At 33.0% G+C, this 18,948-nt stretch overlaps 2 protein-coding genes and 2 long non-coding RNA genes across 5 annotated transcripts; 3 read left to right on the top strand and 1 right to left on the bottom strand.

Annotated features, from left to right (window-relative positions):
* Positions 1-609: 609 nt before the first annotated feature.
* On the bottom strand, positions 610-3,692 carry LOC126839517 (uncharacterized). Its single transcript, XR_007685905.1, has 3 exons — positions 3,208-3,692; positions 2,069-2,142; positions 610-1,207 (listed from the first exon to the last, which is right to left on the bottom strand). It is a non-coding gene; the product is annotated as an uncharacterized LOC126839517 (long non-coding RNA).
* Positions 3,693-4,178: 486 nt separating this feature from the next.
* On the top strand, positions 4,179-5,706 carry LOC126839516 (uncharacterized). The gene is made up of 4 exons (XR_007685904.1): positions 4,179-4,449; positions 4,747-4,892; positions 4,980-5,206; positions 5,596-5,706. It is a non-coding gene; the product is annotated as an uncharacterized LOC126839516 (long non-coding RNA).
* Positions 5,707-7,589: 1,883 nt separating this feature from the next.
* LOC126839515 (transcription elongation factor SPT5-like) lies at positions 7,590-12,208 on the top strand. 2 transcript variants are annotated; one of them, XM_050574860.1, is made up of 13 exons: positions 7,590-7,891; positions 7,992-8,064; positions 8,136-8,371; positions 8,462-8,602; positions 8,710-9,035; positions 9,119-9,240; positions 9,319-9,729; positions 9,814-10,067; positions 10,271-10,466; positions 10,533-10,664; positions 10,746-11,358; positions 11,603-11,761; positions 11,827-12,208. In XM_050574860.1, exons 1-13 carry the CDS (start codon positions 7,824-7,826, stop codon positions 12,150-12,152), a joined length of 3,057 nt encoding a protein of 1,018 aa, XP_050430817.1. In that variant the 5' UTR covers positions 7,590-7,823; the 3' UTR covers positions 12,153-12,208. The 2 variants fall into 2 exon arrangements, with proteins under 2 accessions (XP_050430817.1, XP_050430816.1); XM_050574859.1 differs by having other exon boundaries at positions 7,992-8,073.
* A 1,145-nt stretch (positions 12,209-13,353) lies between these two features.
* On the top strand, positions 13,354-18,652 carry LOC126839497 (U3 small nucleolar RNA-associated protein 6 homolog). The gene is made up of 10 exons (XM_050574835.1): positions 13,354-13,676; positions 15,086-15,212; positions 15,298-15,444; positions 15,514-15,866; positions 15,956-16,084; positions 16,658-16,880; positions 16,954-17,181; positions 17,278-17,551; positions 17,624-17,771; positions 17,857-18,652. Exons 1-10 carry the CDS (start codon positions 13,603-13,605, stop codon positions 17,939-17,941), a joined length of 1,788 nt encoding a protein of 595 aa, XP_050430792.1. The 5' UTR covers positions 13,354-13,602; the 3' UTR covers positions 17,942-18,652.
* The last annotated feature ends 296 nt before the right edge of the window (positions 18,653-18,948 follow it).

Raw genomic sequence — 18,948 nt, 5'->3', positions numbered from 1 at the left:
AAATTTTACAAATCACACAACTTATTGATATAGTACACACTTTATATATAAACTACTTTATAGAACTAAGACATATAATAATTATGTGCATTTTTTTTGTAAAAAAAGTAACACCGTAGGCTGGGCACAATGGACAAAATTGAAAAAGCTATTTTGATTTTAGATGCTTAACAAAAATTGTACAATATAAATTAGTATTTTCTAAATAATTATTATTATATTTTTAGAAATCGAAAGATTTGTGTGTAGAAACATGGTTTAAAAAATATATGGTTTTAGATACAGAATATTAAATAGAAGAAGCGTTGGTCTTTTGCAAGCATTATCTACCATTTACATAATGTACTTTAGCTATAGTGCCCAGTCTTGGGTACTCATGGCAACAGCGCATTACGTTTTACTTTAAAAATTCACATAGCTACACAAATTACACAAATACATTATTTAGAATAACTTATGGCAAGCTACATAATATTAATACACTTTCGGCTATGAAATTGAGTACATTTTTTGTATAATTGAAATTTGGTGTCGAAACAAAATTTCAATTATACACGTCATATAATTTAACAGCGTTAGAGTTTAGTATGCAAACTCTAACGCTTCAAATAACATTGAAACTAAAAACTTCCCGATGATACATAATAATTTTGCTCATTGAAATTTCAAATTGGGCACATTTGCTAAATGATGTGCTGGATAAATACTACACTGACTGTTATAAATATTTACTGAAATTTAACGTGAAAATTATAATAAAAAAATGCATTCTATGTATAAAATGAATAATAAGTGTAACGTTTGTTCTTTGAATTTAGGATTTTCATCGCGTAGCAAGTACGTCAATGTTAAATGCGTTATTATTATGAATCCTAATGTTATTACCAAAAAATCATAGAAAACGTCTTTATCATTTACTTGTTTACAACTTTTGCTTTCTTCCTCATTCATTTTTGATTGATTGTTAGTACCTTAATTTTAGTTTATAAATAGTTATCAAGTAAAATTATGAAGTCAAAAATAGTTTATAAAATACAAATGATTTATTATGTAATTGTACTGGTAACACTTTAAAATTAGAAAAGGATAGCTATTTTGACTTGCAGTTTCTGAAGCCGGTCACGTTTTGGTAGACAGCCAAACAAGTATTAGGAAAAAGTTTTTTAACAACACTATCTACGTGGCGATTTGTGCAAATTCTTACACTCTAAATTTAAAAATAAAATGACATATTAGTAAATATTATAAATGAAAATTTTTTTTTTCAACAATAACTACTAGCTACATCATAATATTGTATTAATGAAAATAAATATAATTTCAAGAAAACAACAGATACCTAATGATAAAACGACGATACAAAAATACATGCAACAATTCAAGCTGTTTATGTTCCCCCAGTGTGCACAAACATTGATTTCCTATAATGACGGATAACTATGTCCAATATTAACGGTATAATTTTAGTTGAGCTTTAAATTAAAAGTTAATATTTATTTAAAACTTAACAATCATTAGAATTCTATTAATGTTTAGATTATACATTATAATGCCTTATAGCATTGATTATATATTGTGTTCAACAAATTAATCATAATACTATATATACTCAATCTTGACGGTATATTTTTCAGAAATTCTTTTTTTAAAAAAAAATAGTTTTATTGAATGAGAAATGTGAAAACTGTGTAGGTCACAGGAAAAGTTCTCATAATATCATAATATGGTCGGTAAGATGATTGTTCTCGTTGAAAAAAATCGCAAACAATAATAACTAAGTTTGCACACTGGAACTTTTTTTTTTACTACTACAACATACAAAATCTAAGGAATAATGTAATAAACAAGTAATAAATCAAATCAAACTATAAGATTTCAAAAACTTTTGAAAATTAAATGTTTAAACAGTTATGCGTGTATAAAATAAAATGACAACCACTTAGTATTGAAATTAAACACATTCCTATTTTGATTTGAGAAATTTCAAAAAGGTAATTTTTCTACAAATATCAAATCTCTTTTATCTACTGCAAACTGAACAATTTATGGAAATAAGCACTACACTTACACTTTTTATCAAATATGGTGACGAGGAGGACTGTTATATTAATATAACCTTTCCGCATTTCGTGCACAATTTGTCTATAAATATTTATTGACAGTTATTACAATATCTTTGAATAATAATTATTAACCAGTTTCACCAAGTTTTATTTGACCGCAACAGTTAATACAACAACATAACATGTCATTAGTATAATTTACTACAGTAAACAGAGATGTGGCCACTTTCTAAACAAGTGTTAATTATTAAAAAAATTGTATAATTATACTTTGCAGGGATACCACCCCTGAGAATTTTAAAATCCCGCCCTGTGGACTATACTAAATAAAAAAAGTTTCTTGATCTCCTGGAGGTTAAGGTTTCCGATATCATTATAATTGGAAAATTTCACGCCGATTGCGAATTTCAAGTAAAAAAAATCTGCAGACCCTAAGTTAGATCTAATTGAAATTTGCATATTTCTTCATATATAATAGTAGGCAGCAATGGGGGCGACCGCATCATACATTTGTTGGAGACGCGAGGCTAGGTTTAGTTAGGTCGCTGACGCTTTCAGAACAGTAAGTTAGGTTGGTTAGTAGTAGGCAAGCTATTTTTTTTTCAGGGGGTTTGGGGGCGTGAGCCCCCATCCAAAGGAGAGTCCCGACAGGGTTCGAGTCGCCCCCCGAAGACGGCAGATGTATGGAGTTGTTTTAATACTTAAGAAAATTATACTGTTGTACAATTCAAATAGTACATCATTGATAATATCACGATAAAAATAAAAATAAATAATTAACTAATAATACTATAGCAGAGCGCACTTGAGTCGCCGACAAAATATGTATGGTGCGGCGGCAGGCATCTTCAGCCGCTACTTATTATTATAAAAGCGGAAATATGCAAATTTCAAGTAGCTATAACTAGAGGAGTCTGCCGATTTTTTACTTCATATTCGTAATCAGCGTAAAAAATACTACAAGATGGTAGAGAAAATTGCAAAAAAAAGATATCCGGTAAAGTGCATTTGTTCAGAATCATCGTTCATACACACCAAGTTACAAATGATGTTAATGGCGCGCATGAAATATTACGCTAAAATAAAATACTCGATGAAACTGACGTGTTTGTTAACGTGTACACGAAAAACTACCATAGCTTACCTCATTTTCCGACGATAAAACCACATAAAGGCTCAAAACCGTCATTGTTATAGAAAAAATGGCCGACGCCTCTTTGTGGTATTTCATGATATAATACAACAAGTAGCTCATTGTTGACCGGTTTGAGGTTTTCGTTAATGATTCGACAACAATAAACCGTGGCCGTTGTCCGGTAGATTTCTAAACTGCACAAGCTGTTTTTTTAATTATTATTTTTAACTCTAAAGTTGAAAAAAAAATGAAAATCCAAAGCTCAAAAATCGCAGCCGACTACCAGAAGATGCGAGCGATCAACGCCAAGCGCCGTTTGCACTTTGAGAGAAAATAAAATGGCGTCGGACGTCGACTGGTAAAGGAAAAAAAACTTATTCGAAAAGTCAATAGGTAACAAAATAGAACTGAACTTGCGCACAGTGTGGGTAACCTAAGCAACCGTGTTCACTTCCTCCGCCGAAACGACCCTCCGCTGTAATGTTATTATATCGGTCAGGAACGCGGGGGGTATAATAAAACTACAACAGATGTGCTATTATAATATACATATATCGCTAATATATATAATATTTATACATCCGTTCTCGTAACCAACCGCGGGGAAGAAAACAAAATGACAAAGAAGCGGAAAACCGGTAATCGTATTGTCATATTTTGTCGTAGAAATCACAAAACGCAACAATAACTATTAAGCCGGCCCCAACCCAACGGCCTTGTATTATTGATTTTGTCATGACAAAGGCCCGAAACGCCCTTTGGGGGACAAAAGCCAGTGGTGAACAAAATGTAATATTACCCGGTACCGGCCAGCTGCCTGAATCGAATTTCTTTCACGTTTTCTTCATCTTATAGTAGGTATTATTATTGTATCAATTTTCTAACTGTCGTAGACGAAAAAAAAATGTGTACAATAATAATTATTGTTTTTATGAAAATATTACAGTATATTGTATTTTGTAGGCAAGTGGCAACACTGTACGCAGTAAACGTAGAATTTTACTCGCCGTAGCCTGCAGTGGACGTAGACAGTAGACACTAGACAGCAGCAGCTGACTGAATAGCTAATTAGTAGGTCGATATAGCTATATAGATGTAACAGTAAGGTAGTTTATAGTTATATAAATAGTAGAAACTAGAAGAGTTCCGAGTTGTCATCATTGTCCGTTTGTGTAATTAATGTTATTTTATTAAAGAGAAACAATAATAAAATAAATCGCCATATTTCTATTCGGATCCGGTGTACAGTAGGTACGTATGACAGTTATTGTAAACCTAAAAATCAAAATGACATGTACCACACCTATGCCGCCGATAGTGTGAGAGGTTTAACTTGTACGCTGACCCGTATCGGTCGACTGTAAACGACCAGTCGTGTGGGATCGGCGGCTTTGTAGGTGCAGTGCGGTACTTGGCCCTCAAACTAAATCCAGAGTGTCTTTGATATGTAATTAATAATTTGAAGAAAAAAACAATCAATTTATTTACACCTTTAAAATTTAAGCTCAAAAAATATTCTCATTTTTTTAACTTACATTTATGTAACAGGAACTATTCATACCATGTCTAAAAGGAATTTTGACAACGAAGAAGGCTCTGAAAACCCTCCGTTGAAAAAATTACAATTGGAACCAATTGACTTACATCCTACTATGGTGGCTGTAAATTATTTGAATGCAGAAACTAGTGCACAGGTTGGATATTTAAAATGTTTGCACTCCAAAGAATAATAAAAAAAAAAAAAACAACATTTATACCGTAGGTTTATTTTTCTATTTCAGTTACCTGTTGATCTTCAAGACACTACGAATTATGCAAAAGAAGAAATACAAAATGAAATGCTGATTAAATTAAAAGAACTCCAGTACGCGTACCAACAAATTCAAGAGAGGAAAAACGACATCGATACATATTTAATGGAAACCAGGAATGAGTTAAAAGCGTTCCTGGAAATTCAAAAGCGATATCTATCTGATTTCAGCCGATCTAATTAAATGAAAAGAAAAAGGTAATTTATATCATTGTATAATAATTAAGTTTGTGTTTTTAGTTTATCAATTTGTACTGAACTGGTAAATTGTAGTATGAGACATCATTAGGGCTTGGATGTTGTTCCAACCTTTTATTTTTTAATCTGTCTAATTTATTGCATAATAGCTACAAATTGGGTTGATGCAAAAAAATGATAATAATAACATATATTGTTATAAGTGCAATTTTAATTTTTAGGTGTTTTTTTCTAACTTTTGCTATTTTCTTTATATTTAAACTGTCTTTGTCTATTTAACTGTCAATAAAACCAACCTTAATATATATCAAAATGACTAGGAATTTTTGTGCTATAAACATTATAAAAAAACCTGGGCCTATAATTTATTTTATTTTGTTTTCTAATAGGAATAATCAAGCAATGTAATGAGTATTTCAAGAGTTTGGTGACACAAACATATTTCTATTCAATTCAGTTCAAACTTGGCTTTCGCTCATGATAAAGATTAAAAAAAAAAAAAAAAATATGCTTCAAAATATAAAAAATAAAATAAACGACAACAATTATTTCGAGATGTCTTGATACATTTCTTTTGATTATTAAAATTTGTCTGTATATTTATTTAGATGATGGTTCACATTTATGTTATGTTGTACGGGTGTCGGTCATTTCGCCACAACGATTGTGTCGCGGCTCTTTTGCCGTTTGACATATTTGGGCTGAGTATAATGTATTGGCATAAATATAAATATATGTATATTTTATTAAGTAGGTGTTTGATAGCTTGGGATTCGATATTCCAAATCGACTAGCCATTTATTTACTTATTGAAAAAAATCAATCTACAATTCACTTTGCTGTTTGCACTTGTTTGTTTATAATTTAACAAAAATCTAAAAGTGATTATACTAAACGATGATCTAAATTAAGGAAACATAATTAATTTTATTTGTAACATTTTGTTAAGAGTTTTAATGATTTAGCAAAAAGTTTAAAACCATTACAAATTTGTCATAAGTGAAAAAAAATATAAAAGTGAATTTAGGTAACATTTTAAAAATAAATAATAGTAACCTAATTTTATTGGATAATAAAAACCTTAAAAAAACACTTGCACAAATATTATTTGAAGCCGCAAGTATGTTTTATTTTATCAGGATTTCTAAAATTACAAATAAATAACCATAAAAAAAATAGGGACAAGCGCTTCTAAATTTTAATCTGGCTGTGAAAAAAAATGATAACAGTATTTGTTTACTATATCAACAACAATTTTGAAGGAGTTCAATAAATTTTAAACGTGACAATTAATTTTTCTGTTGGAGAAAATGTTGGTCTATACTTATAATGTGCAATATTTTGTCGAAATAAGTTGAAAAAATGTACATATTTATTTTATACATTCCAAATGATGATAAATTTAGGATTAGGTAAAATGAAGTTTTCCATAAATTTACAAATATTTATTACAAATCAGTCATAATTTTTTAACTCATCCCGTATTAATAATGAATTAATGATTCGAATTAACAAACAAAAAAATTAATTCTCTTAAAGTACCAAAGGCCAGGTATTATAAATATAGACAACTTGTTTCTCATTAAGTAAGAAACTGGAAAACAAAATCTAAATACATCCAACTAGTTTACTGATATTCTTAAAAGTATGAAAAACTTACACGTTTTCCATCATTATTATTACTAAATAAATAATTCAAAAAACCAGCCCTGAATTTAGCAAATATACCTATAGAATAGAGAACTTTTCTACAAATAAAAAAATTAAATTATACAGAAATTTATTCTTAACCATATAGAACAATACAAGAAACATTGACTTAACGGTGCGAAAAATAACCAGACGTGAGACCAAAATGGGTTTTATCAAAAACAAAATATCGAATTATTTTGGTTCTTGTTCCAAAATAGTGTTGTGCAATGTTTATTTTAACACAATGATTACATAATTCAATTAGAGAAACGGAAAACATGCATGTAAGTGTTGGGAAACAATGTCCAGTGGACACTAAGATGTATATTTCGAAAAAAGAAAAAACGATTCTGTATTACCGAGTAATCTTTTCTCAAAATAATTAAACCCGTGTAAAATGATATTTATGTCAAAACGGCTGTTTATTTATTATTGTCATTTGTTATAAAGTATGAAATCATTGTTCGGCTGTACCCGCGCGTTGTGAGTTATCAACGAGAGCTGGAAAAAAAACCAATTAGGTAAACTACAACTTTGGTCATCGTTTACTATAATAATTTATAATAAAAAAAAAAAACAGTCAACGATGACCGTGATATGCAACGTTTTTTTTACTATCGTTGTTTAGTAATAAATTGTTTTATAATTTATTCATTGTACCTAATAAGTTAATAGGCGTTAACTTAGTTGCAAGTTCGGACGTTTGCTTGGTCGCCATTTAAAACGTACTAAACCAAAACAATGTATTTTTGACCAAAAACGGTCATATTGTGGTTGTTGAACGTTAGCGTTTGTGGTGTAATGTTTGCCGGTTTATTTGTAATGTTTTTTTATTTGTCACTTGGCGTTGTCGTTTAAATAAAATTATTATTTTCCGCGTTTATGCGACATTGTTGTGTGCCCCTCTCTCTGATATTTCTGAACAATGTCGTGCAGCGATGATAGCATAATCGATTTGTCCAGCGAATCGGAGGCCGAAGAAGAAAACGACCGGTAATAAAAATTTTAATTTTAATTGTTTTATCTCCACTAACTTTACTATGGTGGTCGATTAGAAGTTTTAGACATTATTTGGCGTTTTCGTTTTTCTCAGACAAGAATACGACGACGATGCGGTCGTCGACGAACAAAATGTCGAAGATGTAATTCTAGTCTCCGAATATGATGTAAGTTTGGTTTGTAAAATGTCATATTAAACATTGCACTTTTGGTTCACATTGTGTATTGTGTAACACAGGAGTACGACGAAGAAGAAGATGAAGAGCTATACGAGCGGTCGGGAAAGAAAAAGAAAAAAGTCGAGCGATACGGCGGTTTCATCATCGACGAGGCAGAGGTCGACGATGAAGTGGAAGAAGAAGACGAATGGGAAGAAGGTCCTGTCGATACCAGTATTGTTGCCAATGAAGAAGACGAATCGGGTCCTACCGCTAGAGAAATCGAAGGGCACAGGCGCGGAAACGATCTTTGGGAGTGAGTCGAACGATTAAATTGTATTACGTGTGAATCATATTTTACAACGATAGATTTTTAAAATTTGAACATGTTTTATTGTAATTTTAGTTCAAAAAACGAGGACGAAATCGAAGAGTATTTACGTAGAAAGTATTCGGACGACACTTCGGTCGCCATCAAACATTTTGGAAACGCCGGCGTAGGACTTATCAGTGAAATCACAAAGCAGACACTTTTACCGGGTGTCAAGTAAATAATCAATTTGTGTTCAAAAATATGATTTAAATATTTAAACTTGTATAGCCAACTGGCAATGTGTGCAAACCTTTTTTGACCCTAAATATTAATGTTGGTAGAGATCCAAATTTGTGGATGGTCAAATGTCGTATCGGCGAAGAAAAACAGACAGCCTTATTGTTGATGAGAAAGACGATTGCTTATCAATTTACAGACAACCCGTTACAAATCAAATCTGCGGTGTCGCCCGAAGGCGTAAAGGGCTATATTTATATCGAGGCGTACAAACAGACTCACGTCAAGTCGGCGATTGAAAATATTAGCAGTCTTAAAATGGGCATTTGGAAACAGCAAATAGTGCCCATCAATGAAATGACAGACATACTGAAAGTCGTTAAAATACAATCCAGTTTCCAACCTAAGCAATGGGTTCGATTTAAAAAAGGTGACGACTTAAAAATAAAATAATAATAATACTAGGTAAAAGTAAAATTGATCGTAATATATGTTTGATACGTTGGATTTTAGGTTATTACAAAGACGACATTGCCCAAGTAGATTATATGAATATGGCCCAGAGTAACGTACACCTGAAATTGATACCGAGAATAGATTACACGAAGCTTCGCGGCGCATTGAGATCTACGATGGTATTGCAAAATTATTTTTTCTCATATACACATGTTCTCATTGGACTAGCATTATTTTGATGTCGTTTTAATCAATAGGGTCCGGATTATCTAAAAAGGAAAAGGAGGAGACGTCCGGGTGCCAAACTGTTTGACCCGGAAGCAGTCCGCGCTATCGGCGGCGAAGTGACCAGTGACGGGGATTTTATGGTATTCGAAGGAAATCGCTACAACCGCAAAGGGTTTCTGTTCAAAGATTTCTATATCAACCTAATCTCGACCGAAGAAGTCCAACCCACGTTATCAGAACTTGAAAAATTTGAAGACGCTACCGAAAACGAAGACATTGCCGTGCCAATTATAAACACAGATAATTCAGCCAACAATCAAGCCATAAGCGGTGGCGATAATGTTGAAGTCTGTACAGGAGAACTGATCAATCTTCGAGGCAAAGTATTGTCGATTGACGGAAATATGGTCACCATCATGCCGGAACACAAAGACCTCAAGGTAGGTAATAACTAATAACCAACTATGCTTAGACTTTCATAATATATTTATTGTTTTCAATTTTTAAAAAAAAAATTGTTTAAGCTGCCGTTAGAGTTTACCGCTAACGAATTATGCAAATACTTCAAACAAGGTGACCACGTCAGAGTGTTGGGCGGACGCTTTAAAGGAGACACCGGACTCGTTGTACGTGTCACACACAAGTGTGTCGTAATGTTTTCCGATGTGTCGATGCATGAAATGGAAGTTTTACCTCGTGATTTACAATTGTGTAAGGACACGGCGTCCGGAGTGGATTCGATCGGACAATTTCAATGGGGTGATCTTGTTCAGTTAGAGTACGTAATTGATTTTTTTATATGTTTAAATTTTAACGGGTAATTGATCGGTTGATATTTGTAGAAAAGAAGGATACTAAAATACGTTTGTAATAACTGTTATATAGATTCGACAAATTAAATTAAATTTACGACAAGGTATCATTTTATTATTGTTCTTAGTCCGATCGTAAAGTAATCGGTAACCATATATTATGTTGTAGCCTTAACAACGTTGGGGTTATAGTGCGAATCGAGCATGAAAAAGTACAAGTACTAAGTATGACAGGAAAATTAATCAAAGCGAAATCACAAACCCTGTTAAAAAAAAAGGAACACAAAAACACGATTGGTGTGGACGCGCATGGCAATTCTTTACAAAGGAAAGATGTGATCAAAGTCATCGACGGACCACACACGGTATTTGTTATTTATCATTGTTTTTTGTATTAAATATCAATATTGTAGTAATTTATGTACTCGCAGGGAATGCAAGGAGAAATCCAACATCTTTATCGTCATCATGTATTTTTATACTCTCGCCTGATGACTAATAACGGAGGGATTTTCGTATGTCGATTAAGACATGTTACGTTGGCTGGGAATTCGATTGACAAAGTAATTATCGTCCATTTAAAACTTTTTTTCTAATTGAATTATCGTTTCTTATAATATAACTAATACGTTAACTTTTATTAGTCAACTAGCCTGCAAAATGGATCATCAACCCTGGGAATTACATCTCCTCGTCATATACCCGGTTGTCCGTCGGGTTACGGCAGATACGGTGGCGGCGTCAGTTACGAATCGAGAAAATTTGATGGCGTACGCAGAGACAAAGAGCTGATTGGACAAACAATACGGATCACCAGCGGTCCGTACAAAGGAGCTGTTGGCATGGTTAAAGACTCGACCGAGTGTACGGCTAGGGTCGAGCTGCATTCGCCTTGTCAAACCATATCGGTCGATAAGAGAAACATCATGATGGTCGGCGGACAACAGTCCAAGGACAGGAGAACAATGCCGTCGTCCACCAAGACATCGCTGAATGTTGTCCCCATGACGCCTAGTTACCGCGAAGGAGGCAAGACTCCCATGTACGGATCGATGACGCCCAGCTATGAAGTCGGTAGTCGTACTCCGGCCTACGGTAACATGACACCTTCTCATGACACGACAATCTCTTCACTAGCGTGGGATCCCGCAGCGGGATATACTCCCGCCAGAGACAGCGACACTGATCACTCGTACCAATTGGATCATAACTATTCACCGTTTGAACCAGAATCTCCGTCCAGTTGTGAATTCAATGGTGAGTATACAAAGTCATAATATGGCGGTTAGAGTTAATCACAAGTGTGTTTGTGTTAATCCAAAAAAAATTAATTTATTATAAAAATTACTCATCGGCAAAACAGAAAAGTAGATAGACAAATTTGTATAGGATTTTATTATTTTATTACAAATTATTTGAGGTATTTCCTATTAGTTAGGTATTTAATTTCGTTAGAATAAAAATATATTTAAAAATTATTGTTTATTTTATTTTTTTCTAGGCAATAACCCCTTCCTAAACGCATTGAGCCCTACGCACGTTAGTCCGCTTAATATCGACTATCATCCCCGTCCGTCACCTTCATCTTATTATCCGTTTTTGATGACCTCGTCACCGTCAAGTTCTCCCGGACCCGCGGCTCCTTTTTTAACGTTGTTTGGTATGAATTGAATTATTAAATAGCAACGTCGATAACGTTGTTGTTGTAAATTGTTTTACTTTCAGACTTGCCATCTGGTTGGCACACTACTGGTGTTTACGTCCATATAACTGATTCAGAACTAGCCGCAAAGACTGGAATCGTTAAAAAAGTAGAAGACAGTACATGCACTGTGTATTTACCGGACAATGGACAAACGGTAACAGTCGATAATGAAAAGTTGGAGCCTGTTATGCCCAAATTGAATGATTTTGTAAAAATACTGTGCAATCAACACAAAGACAAGATAGGAAATATGGTGGCCATAGAGGGCAGCGAAGGATTGGTCGTGTTGCATGACGAAAAAAACCCATTACTTTTTCCACTGGTGCATTTATGTCGAGCCATTTAAAAGTCAAGTATTTGTTATTAACAAAAGTTAAGAGTAATGTTGAAATTACATTTTTTTTTCCCAATTAAAAACAGTATAATTGCATGTTAAAACTGTTAACTTTAAATAGTTGAAATAGATTAAACCTTTTTGAAATTTAAAATCGAACTAAAATTTATTACTAATAAAAAATCAAAATGCTTGTAAAAAAAAAAAAATTTATGAATAAGAATTTGTTATCAATAAAAGATGTTGTGAAAAATGTCATCGGACACTTATTTAATTTGCTTTTAACGAACGTTACAAAATACAAATTTTGACCGCCGCAGCAAAGAAAGTCAAAACTTGATTTTTATCAATTTAGAGTTGGTAGCATACGGATAGTTCATTTTTATTCTTTATCTCTTGACAAAAAAAACGTTTTCAAAAATCTGCCTGGGAGTATAGTTAACTTGTATAAGAATACATGAAAAATTAGAGTAAGTAATCAAAATTGTTTTTGGTTTCCTCAAAATTTACAAAAATCAAGTTACGACTTTTTTCACTGCGGCAGTTGATATGTGACAAAAGAAGATTAAATTTCTTGATTATAAATTAAAAAAACGCAAAATTATTGAGATAAAAAATATGGGTAACACGATATTCGACTTGCCGTGAGCTGTTAAGACTATTTTTATAAATTACTATGTGTACTTTTTTTAAGGCAATGTTATAGGCATTTATTCTTTAACATTTTCAGGTAATTTTTAACACTTTTTTTTTAGAGGATTTATTTTCGTTTTTCAAGTTCCAAGCCATTGAGCAGGCACTTTATTTTTGAAATGTATGCATACCATAAAATACCGATTTTGCGCGAATCCATTTCATTATGTTTGTGGGTAGTTGAAAAGGTTTAATTAAACGACGATTGAATTCAATTGAAAATAGTATTAAAAAAAAAACACGTTAAATTAATAAACAATAATATTGTTGTTGTTATAATTGAACGGCAATTGACTTAATCGCTGATATCTTATCAATCGACCAATGGTGACCGGTAATGCGGTTTCGGGTAACCGCGGTTGTCCGTAGAAACTGATAAGCTGTAACGGAACGGGTCTGATAACTCCACAAACTAATCACTCCGTACAGATAGCATAATATTACACTGTGGATGTTTGTATTTTTTTTGTCATGTTATTTTACTACAGAGCCTGTTTATACAGAATACAGATGTTCCCCCACCCAAAACGCAATATCGTTTGCCGTCTGAGACGCCATTATTTCATGCACAAGAGTAAAGAAATTATTTATTACATAACGCGCACGACGTGATGATGATATCGGGCGACCGGTCGAGTGAAACGAGTTGAGAGATTCGACAGGGAATTGATTTCATTGTCAAACCTACCGACGACAAATAATTGCCAGTCGGATTCCAAACGATTGTTTCGCTGGTCAAACATTTTTTCAGGAATTTGTGAACGCCGTCATGTCGTCGGACGACGTCGATCTCGAAGCTCAGTTCATGGTTGACAATGGAATTCTGAAACCGGACGAAGTGCTGTAAGTTTTTACATTCTACTTCAACTGTGGCTAAACTAGAACACACGAAAAATAGGTTCTCCGATTTCATAATAAATATTATTATCTCCTTATCACACAGTATGAGTTTTTATATACTTTAATTAACATGTAATTAACGAGAATAATCTATTTATCGGTTTCGCCTTTTTTTAGCTTCGATGCGGAGCTGAAAAGTTATTGCCTGTACAAAGATGTGTTTTTTTATTTTTGTGTCTGTACCCACGATATCTTTTAAACCGCTCGACCGATCTCTTCGTGTAGCAACTCTATCGATTAGAAATCGTTCCTGTAAGGTACTCTAATAGTAAAAATTTTTTAAAAAAGTTCAACATTTCCCCTTTAAAATTGAGAAAAACGGCCATAAAAATGTAGATATGTTTCAATTTAAAATTACGATGCTCTATACATTTTTTAAAAATAGTCAAATTATTTACAAATTAATATTCTTTAAACGTACTACTACCGATTAACATTGATAAACCAAAGAAATATTGTAAGCCCTAGAAGGGACAGACATTTTTTGTTTATTTCACTTTTTCAAGCAAAGTTTTAGGGATTTAGGTTTGAAAATTAGACCGAAAGTAAATTTAGTATAAGCCTATAACATATACAGTATTCTAAAAAATCTGAAGTCAAACTTTTCTTTTATTAAAAATAAACCAAAAGTATAAGGGAAAATTACACTTTGTAGTCAGTTTTTTGGTTGGTTTTCTTTTGTAGGTGTAGTAGTGTTATTGTTTTTTTATCAACCACTTCAGCTTAAAAAAAAAACCATTTTAATTTGAAAATGAAAAAAGTTAGGCATGATACTAATAGTACTAATTTTTAAGATGTTGACGTGAACAAATCTATCTTTTTTTTTTTCAGTTCATCAAACTGATTTTTTTACTCTTGCCTAATCGATTGGTCAAATACCTAGCTTTTTTTTTTGTCCTGTATAATTTTGAGAAATCCCGTTAAAAAGTACTTGTTGTGCAAACACAGTAATATGTACTTAAATACTCGAAATTTAAATTTTTAATCTTAATGAGTATGTTCTTCAATTGTCATTCAATAGGACATTGTCTCAGTTGAAATTTAATAGTTTAAAAACATCCACTCGCACTTCCACCGCTGTTCTGTTAGTGTAAAGCGTGATTAATATAATGTGCTATATTTTGATGATTTTATATTTGAAACAAAAATTTAGAGATTAATGGCGCAACCTTTTTTGTTAAAAGCTATAATATCTTTGTTAAATTTCAAGTCAACTTTTATTTTTCTTTAAGTTGGATTTTCTTTTTTGTTTTATCAACTATAGTGCTAATAGCCAACTATTGCGGTGTCAAATTGTTTTGGTTTTTATGTTGCCGACTATCATTTTTAAAATATTTGTTTTCGTCTTTCAGAGTAGTCAAAGAGAGGCGTATGGGTATCGCCAAGAAGATAGCTCACGGGCTGGTCACCAAGGAAGAATTGCTGAAAAACATAAATATCGAATTGAATCTATTGGATACGTATCAACAAAAAATCAACGTGAGTATTCGACGTCAGTCTTTTTAACGATACACGATTTTCTTTGCGTTGTCCTAATCGAAGTCGCTTTTGCCCCCAACGACAGGAGTTGAGCGACGATAAGAATGACGATAAATTTGAAGTATTCAGAATCGTGTCGGAACGCGTCAACGACATGTACAACAATTTATTTTTGCTGTTCAGTATCGATAACGCAAATCTAAAAGAATACATCGAGTTTTGTGTGAATAACGTAAGTGTACCTAACCACAAAATAATGTTATAAAACCAATAGGTATGTTAATTGAAATGAAAATTTCAGGATCTATTATGCAATTGTAGTGCGTTGATAGGCACCCTGATGAAACGACGCCACGACGAACCCGATTTATACATGACTGCGGCGCGCTACGAGTTTGAGGAGCGCAAAAACATCGAAGAAGCTCGACAGTATTACAAAATGGGACTATGCGAACACAGCCAGAGCAAGGAAATATGTTTGGACGAATTTTGGATGGAAGTGCAGCATTGCGATAAGGGCACTAATTATAACATGTGCATCGAGAAGTATAAAGCAGCCATTGCACGCTTTCAAGGCGATATAGATTTCCACATGAAATTGTTGGACACCGCTTTGATATTACGAGTGGACGAAATACATTCGCTCATCGTCAAGTACGCAATAAAACCCCAGTATAAGTTACAAGTGTAGGATTTGCTAATATTTCGATAATCTAATGGTTTTTTTCTCTCCCGTTGCACAGGGACATGGTCGAGATTTACAAACACAACGAATTGCTTTGGCACTTTTTAGCTCAAATGCAACTAAAAGGCTACTCCTACAATCCTCAGACCCAACGGTTGAATTTTTCAAAAGATCACATGGCTGTACAGTAAGTGTCTGTTGCATATTGTCATGATACGAGTTGTTGTAGGTAGAAAATAAATTTGGCTGATGAAATCGCATGAAAAGTATTCGGTTATTTGTTTGATATGAGTTTTGGTCACCGTAATTTGTTATTGAACATTGCAAGTCTCCTATAAAATCACTTAAAAAAAAAAAAAAGTTTTTCTTTAAGTTAACTTAATGTAACTTTTGTTGTTTTTATAAACTATCATGTTAGTATTAAGCTGGTTTTCGTTAAACTAACATCGTTTTATAAAAATACGAATAAAAACTTTGTCTTCGGTAAGTTTCTATTCAAAATAATAAATTAATTTAAATAACTTTTTTTTTTTTTCGTATAAAATTTGCATGTTGTTTCTTAATGTTTTTCATGATAATGATAATTATGAAATCGACATAAATCTGCTCACTAAATTGCACACTTTCTATGTAGCAGTTTTGAGGCCTGTGCTGTGTTGTTGACGTAACACAATTGGCGGCGTCGTAACAAACTCGCTTTGTCATATAAAACCCTCATGAGCCTGCGTAGACGTTTTATTAGCAATCGTATGTTTTCTAGTAATTGCATAAACATATACGAAGACATATTGAATCAGAGCCTATTGCAAGTAGACAAACAGCGTTTGTGGGAATTGTACTTGGACACCGTGATAGAAATCCGTCAGTCGTACCGCATGCAAAACGAATCGACAAAAAAATACATGCATGAAACTTTGGAACGTGCATTTCAGAACGCCCACATGAGCGGTGCAATGCTCGTGTCTAAATATTATTTGTATTGGGTAACGAAACACGATAGGTTTATTTAAAAAAAAGTAACCTCGTTATTAATATCGGCTATGTCGCGTTGTTTAGGCGGAAAATTCCAGCGCGGACGATCGACGAGCGATTTTGATAGGCGCAACGAAAGCTCTGAAGACCAATTTGGATTTGTGGATAGAACTTTTACACTTGTACGTCACGCACGACTGTTTCGACAATCTCATCGAAGCGTTCCAGCAAGGAGTGCGAGCGTTGAAAGACGATTCGCTGCCGCTGTGGCAAATCATGATAAGATACATGCACAACACGCATCCGAAATTGGTAAACCCCCAAGATATTAACGATAAGAATGCGACCGTAAAATATTATAATTTGTGTAAGTGGTCGATTAATGTTTTTTGAATATATTTCACGTAGGTCGATCAGTTGTACAACGAAGGTTCGCGCGTTAGGTTCAAAGTCGTAGCCTTGGAGTTGAGACCCGCCTATCTGGATTGGTGCGCATTACAAAAGGGATTGCTTTCGGCGAGGGATCTGTTCCAAGATCTCGTCCAGCTAGAGCCTCCGTGTCTACAGCTATACATGACCATGATCAATTTGGAAAAGATCCAAATGTTTCACATGAACAAAATGAAAAACATTAGAAAGCTGTACAACGACGCGTGCAACGAATTCGGGAAAATCGACACTAGTGCGTGCTGTCGTCGATATTAATTGTCCTATAAACACTCGTCGTATTATTAATGTGAAAATTCTTTTGTAGACATTTGGTTGGAGTGTATTCGTTTCGAGTACGATTTCGGTAGCTCATCGTTGGTGGATGAAATTTATAAGGCGTCCCTGTTGTGTTTAGAGCCCCAACACATAGATACAATGAAAACGGAGTTCGAAGTGATCAAAAATAAATTTATGTAAGTAGTACCATCTGTTCGCTTAAAAAAATATTACGACAAATCAAAGTAAAATATTAAATCGACAATCGATTGTGATTTTTAGGGAAAACCATAACGACGAAAACGAAGTGATCGTCATCGACGACGACGATGATGACGACGACGACGTGACAATTATCGAAGATTAAACGTATTCAAATCCAATACCGACATTGTGTTCAAATATTTATATTATTATTATTATTATTATCGACAAGGTTTCAAATGCAGGGTTAAAGAGTTATTATTGTCTTTATAATATATTTAATTTAGTTTGTAGTGCGACGACAAAACCTATCAAGTCACTATACCGTGTTAATTGTGCGAATTTTATTTTTATATTATATATATATATATATCTATTTTTTTTTTAAATCTTAATTTCTTTTCCGAATTTTAACTTTACAAATTGTCACAAACGGATTCTTGTTTAAGAGATATATATAATTATTATTATTGTTCTATTGACTGCTACTGCGTTAATTTTACAGTAATCCAGACGGTTGTACTTAGATTGAGTATTTTTATTATTATTTATTTGCTGATGATTTAACAGTAAAATCAATGCGGTAACACGACTTGATTATTGTGACCTAACTGGCGGCCAGAGTTGTCGAATAATTTTCCTTCGCTTGGGTTAATTTGTACAATAACCCCAAAGATCTGTCAACTACTATAATATCAATTTTGTATTTTTAATTCGATTCAAATACAAATGGTGTACTTAAGTAAGATTGCTTGATTTTCTTTTTCTTTATTTGTTTATATAAAAATTCAAATACTTGGTAAGTTTCATAGAGGGCCAGGAAATTGACTGACTACTGTTGTTGAGAAATAAAAACAAATTTAATGTCCTTGAATATTACTTCCAGACTTGTGTAGGATATTCTCTAGATATGAATACTAGACCTAAGTAGGTACACAGTTAAAAAAGTTTAAAAAATGATTAACTGTCATTTATACAAATTGTTGGGAACATTCTTTGACAAAAGACACTTTTTTCGATGTATAATACTTAATAATTTTTTTTTTAAATTTATTAATAATGTATTGTTTAGTTTTGTTTGATTTTTTTTAACAATATTGTAAATTTAACATTAATCAACAAGACAACGTTTCAATGGCATTTAGTTTACCATGTTTTATCGCATTTGTA

Source organism: Adelges cooleyi, unplaced genomic scaffold (genome assembly GCF_023614345.1).
Source record: "Adelges cooleyi isolate 19-005CV unplaced genomic scaffold, UGA_ACOO_1.1 ACOO_flye_CR_arks_rails_tigmint_CR_PRNA_306, whole genome shotgun sequence".
In the NCBI taxonomy this organism is placed as follows: Eukaryota; Metazoa; Arthropoda; class Insecta; order Hemiptera; family Adelgidae; genus Adelges; species Adelges cooleyi.
The sequence above is the reverse complement of the archived record's forward strand: the minus strand, read 5'-3'. Positions and strand labels throughout refer to the sequence as shown.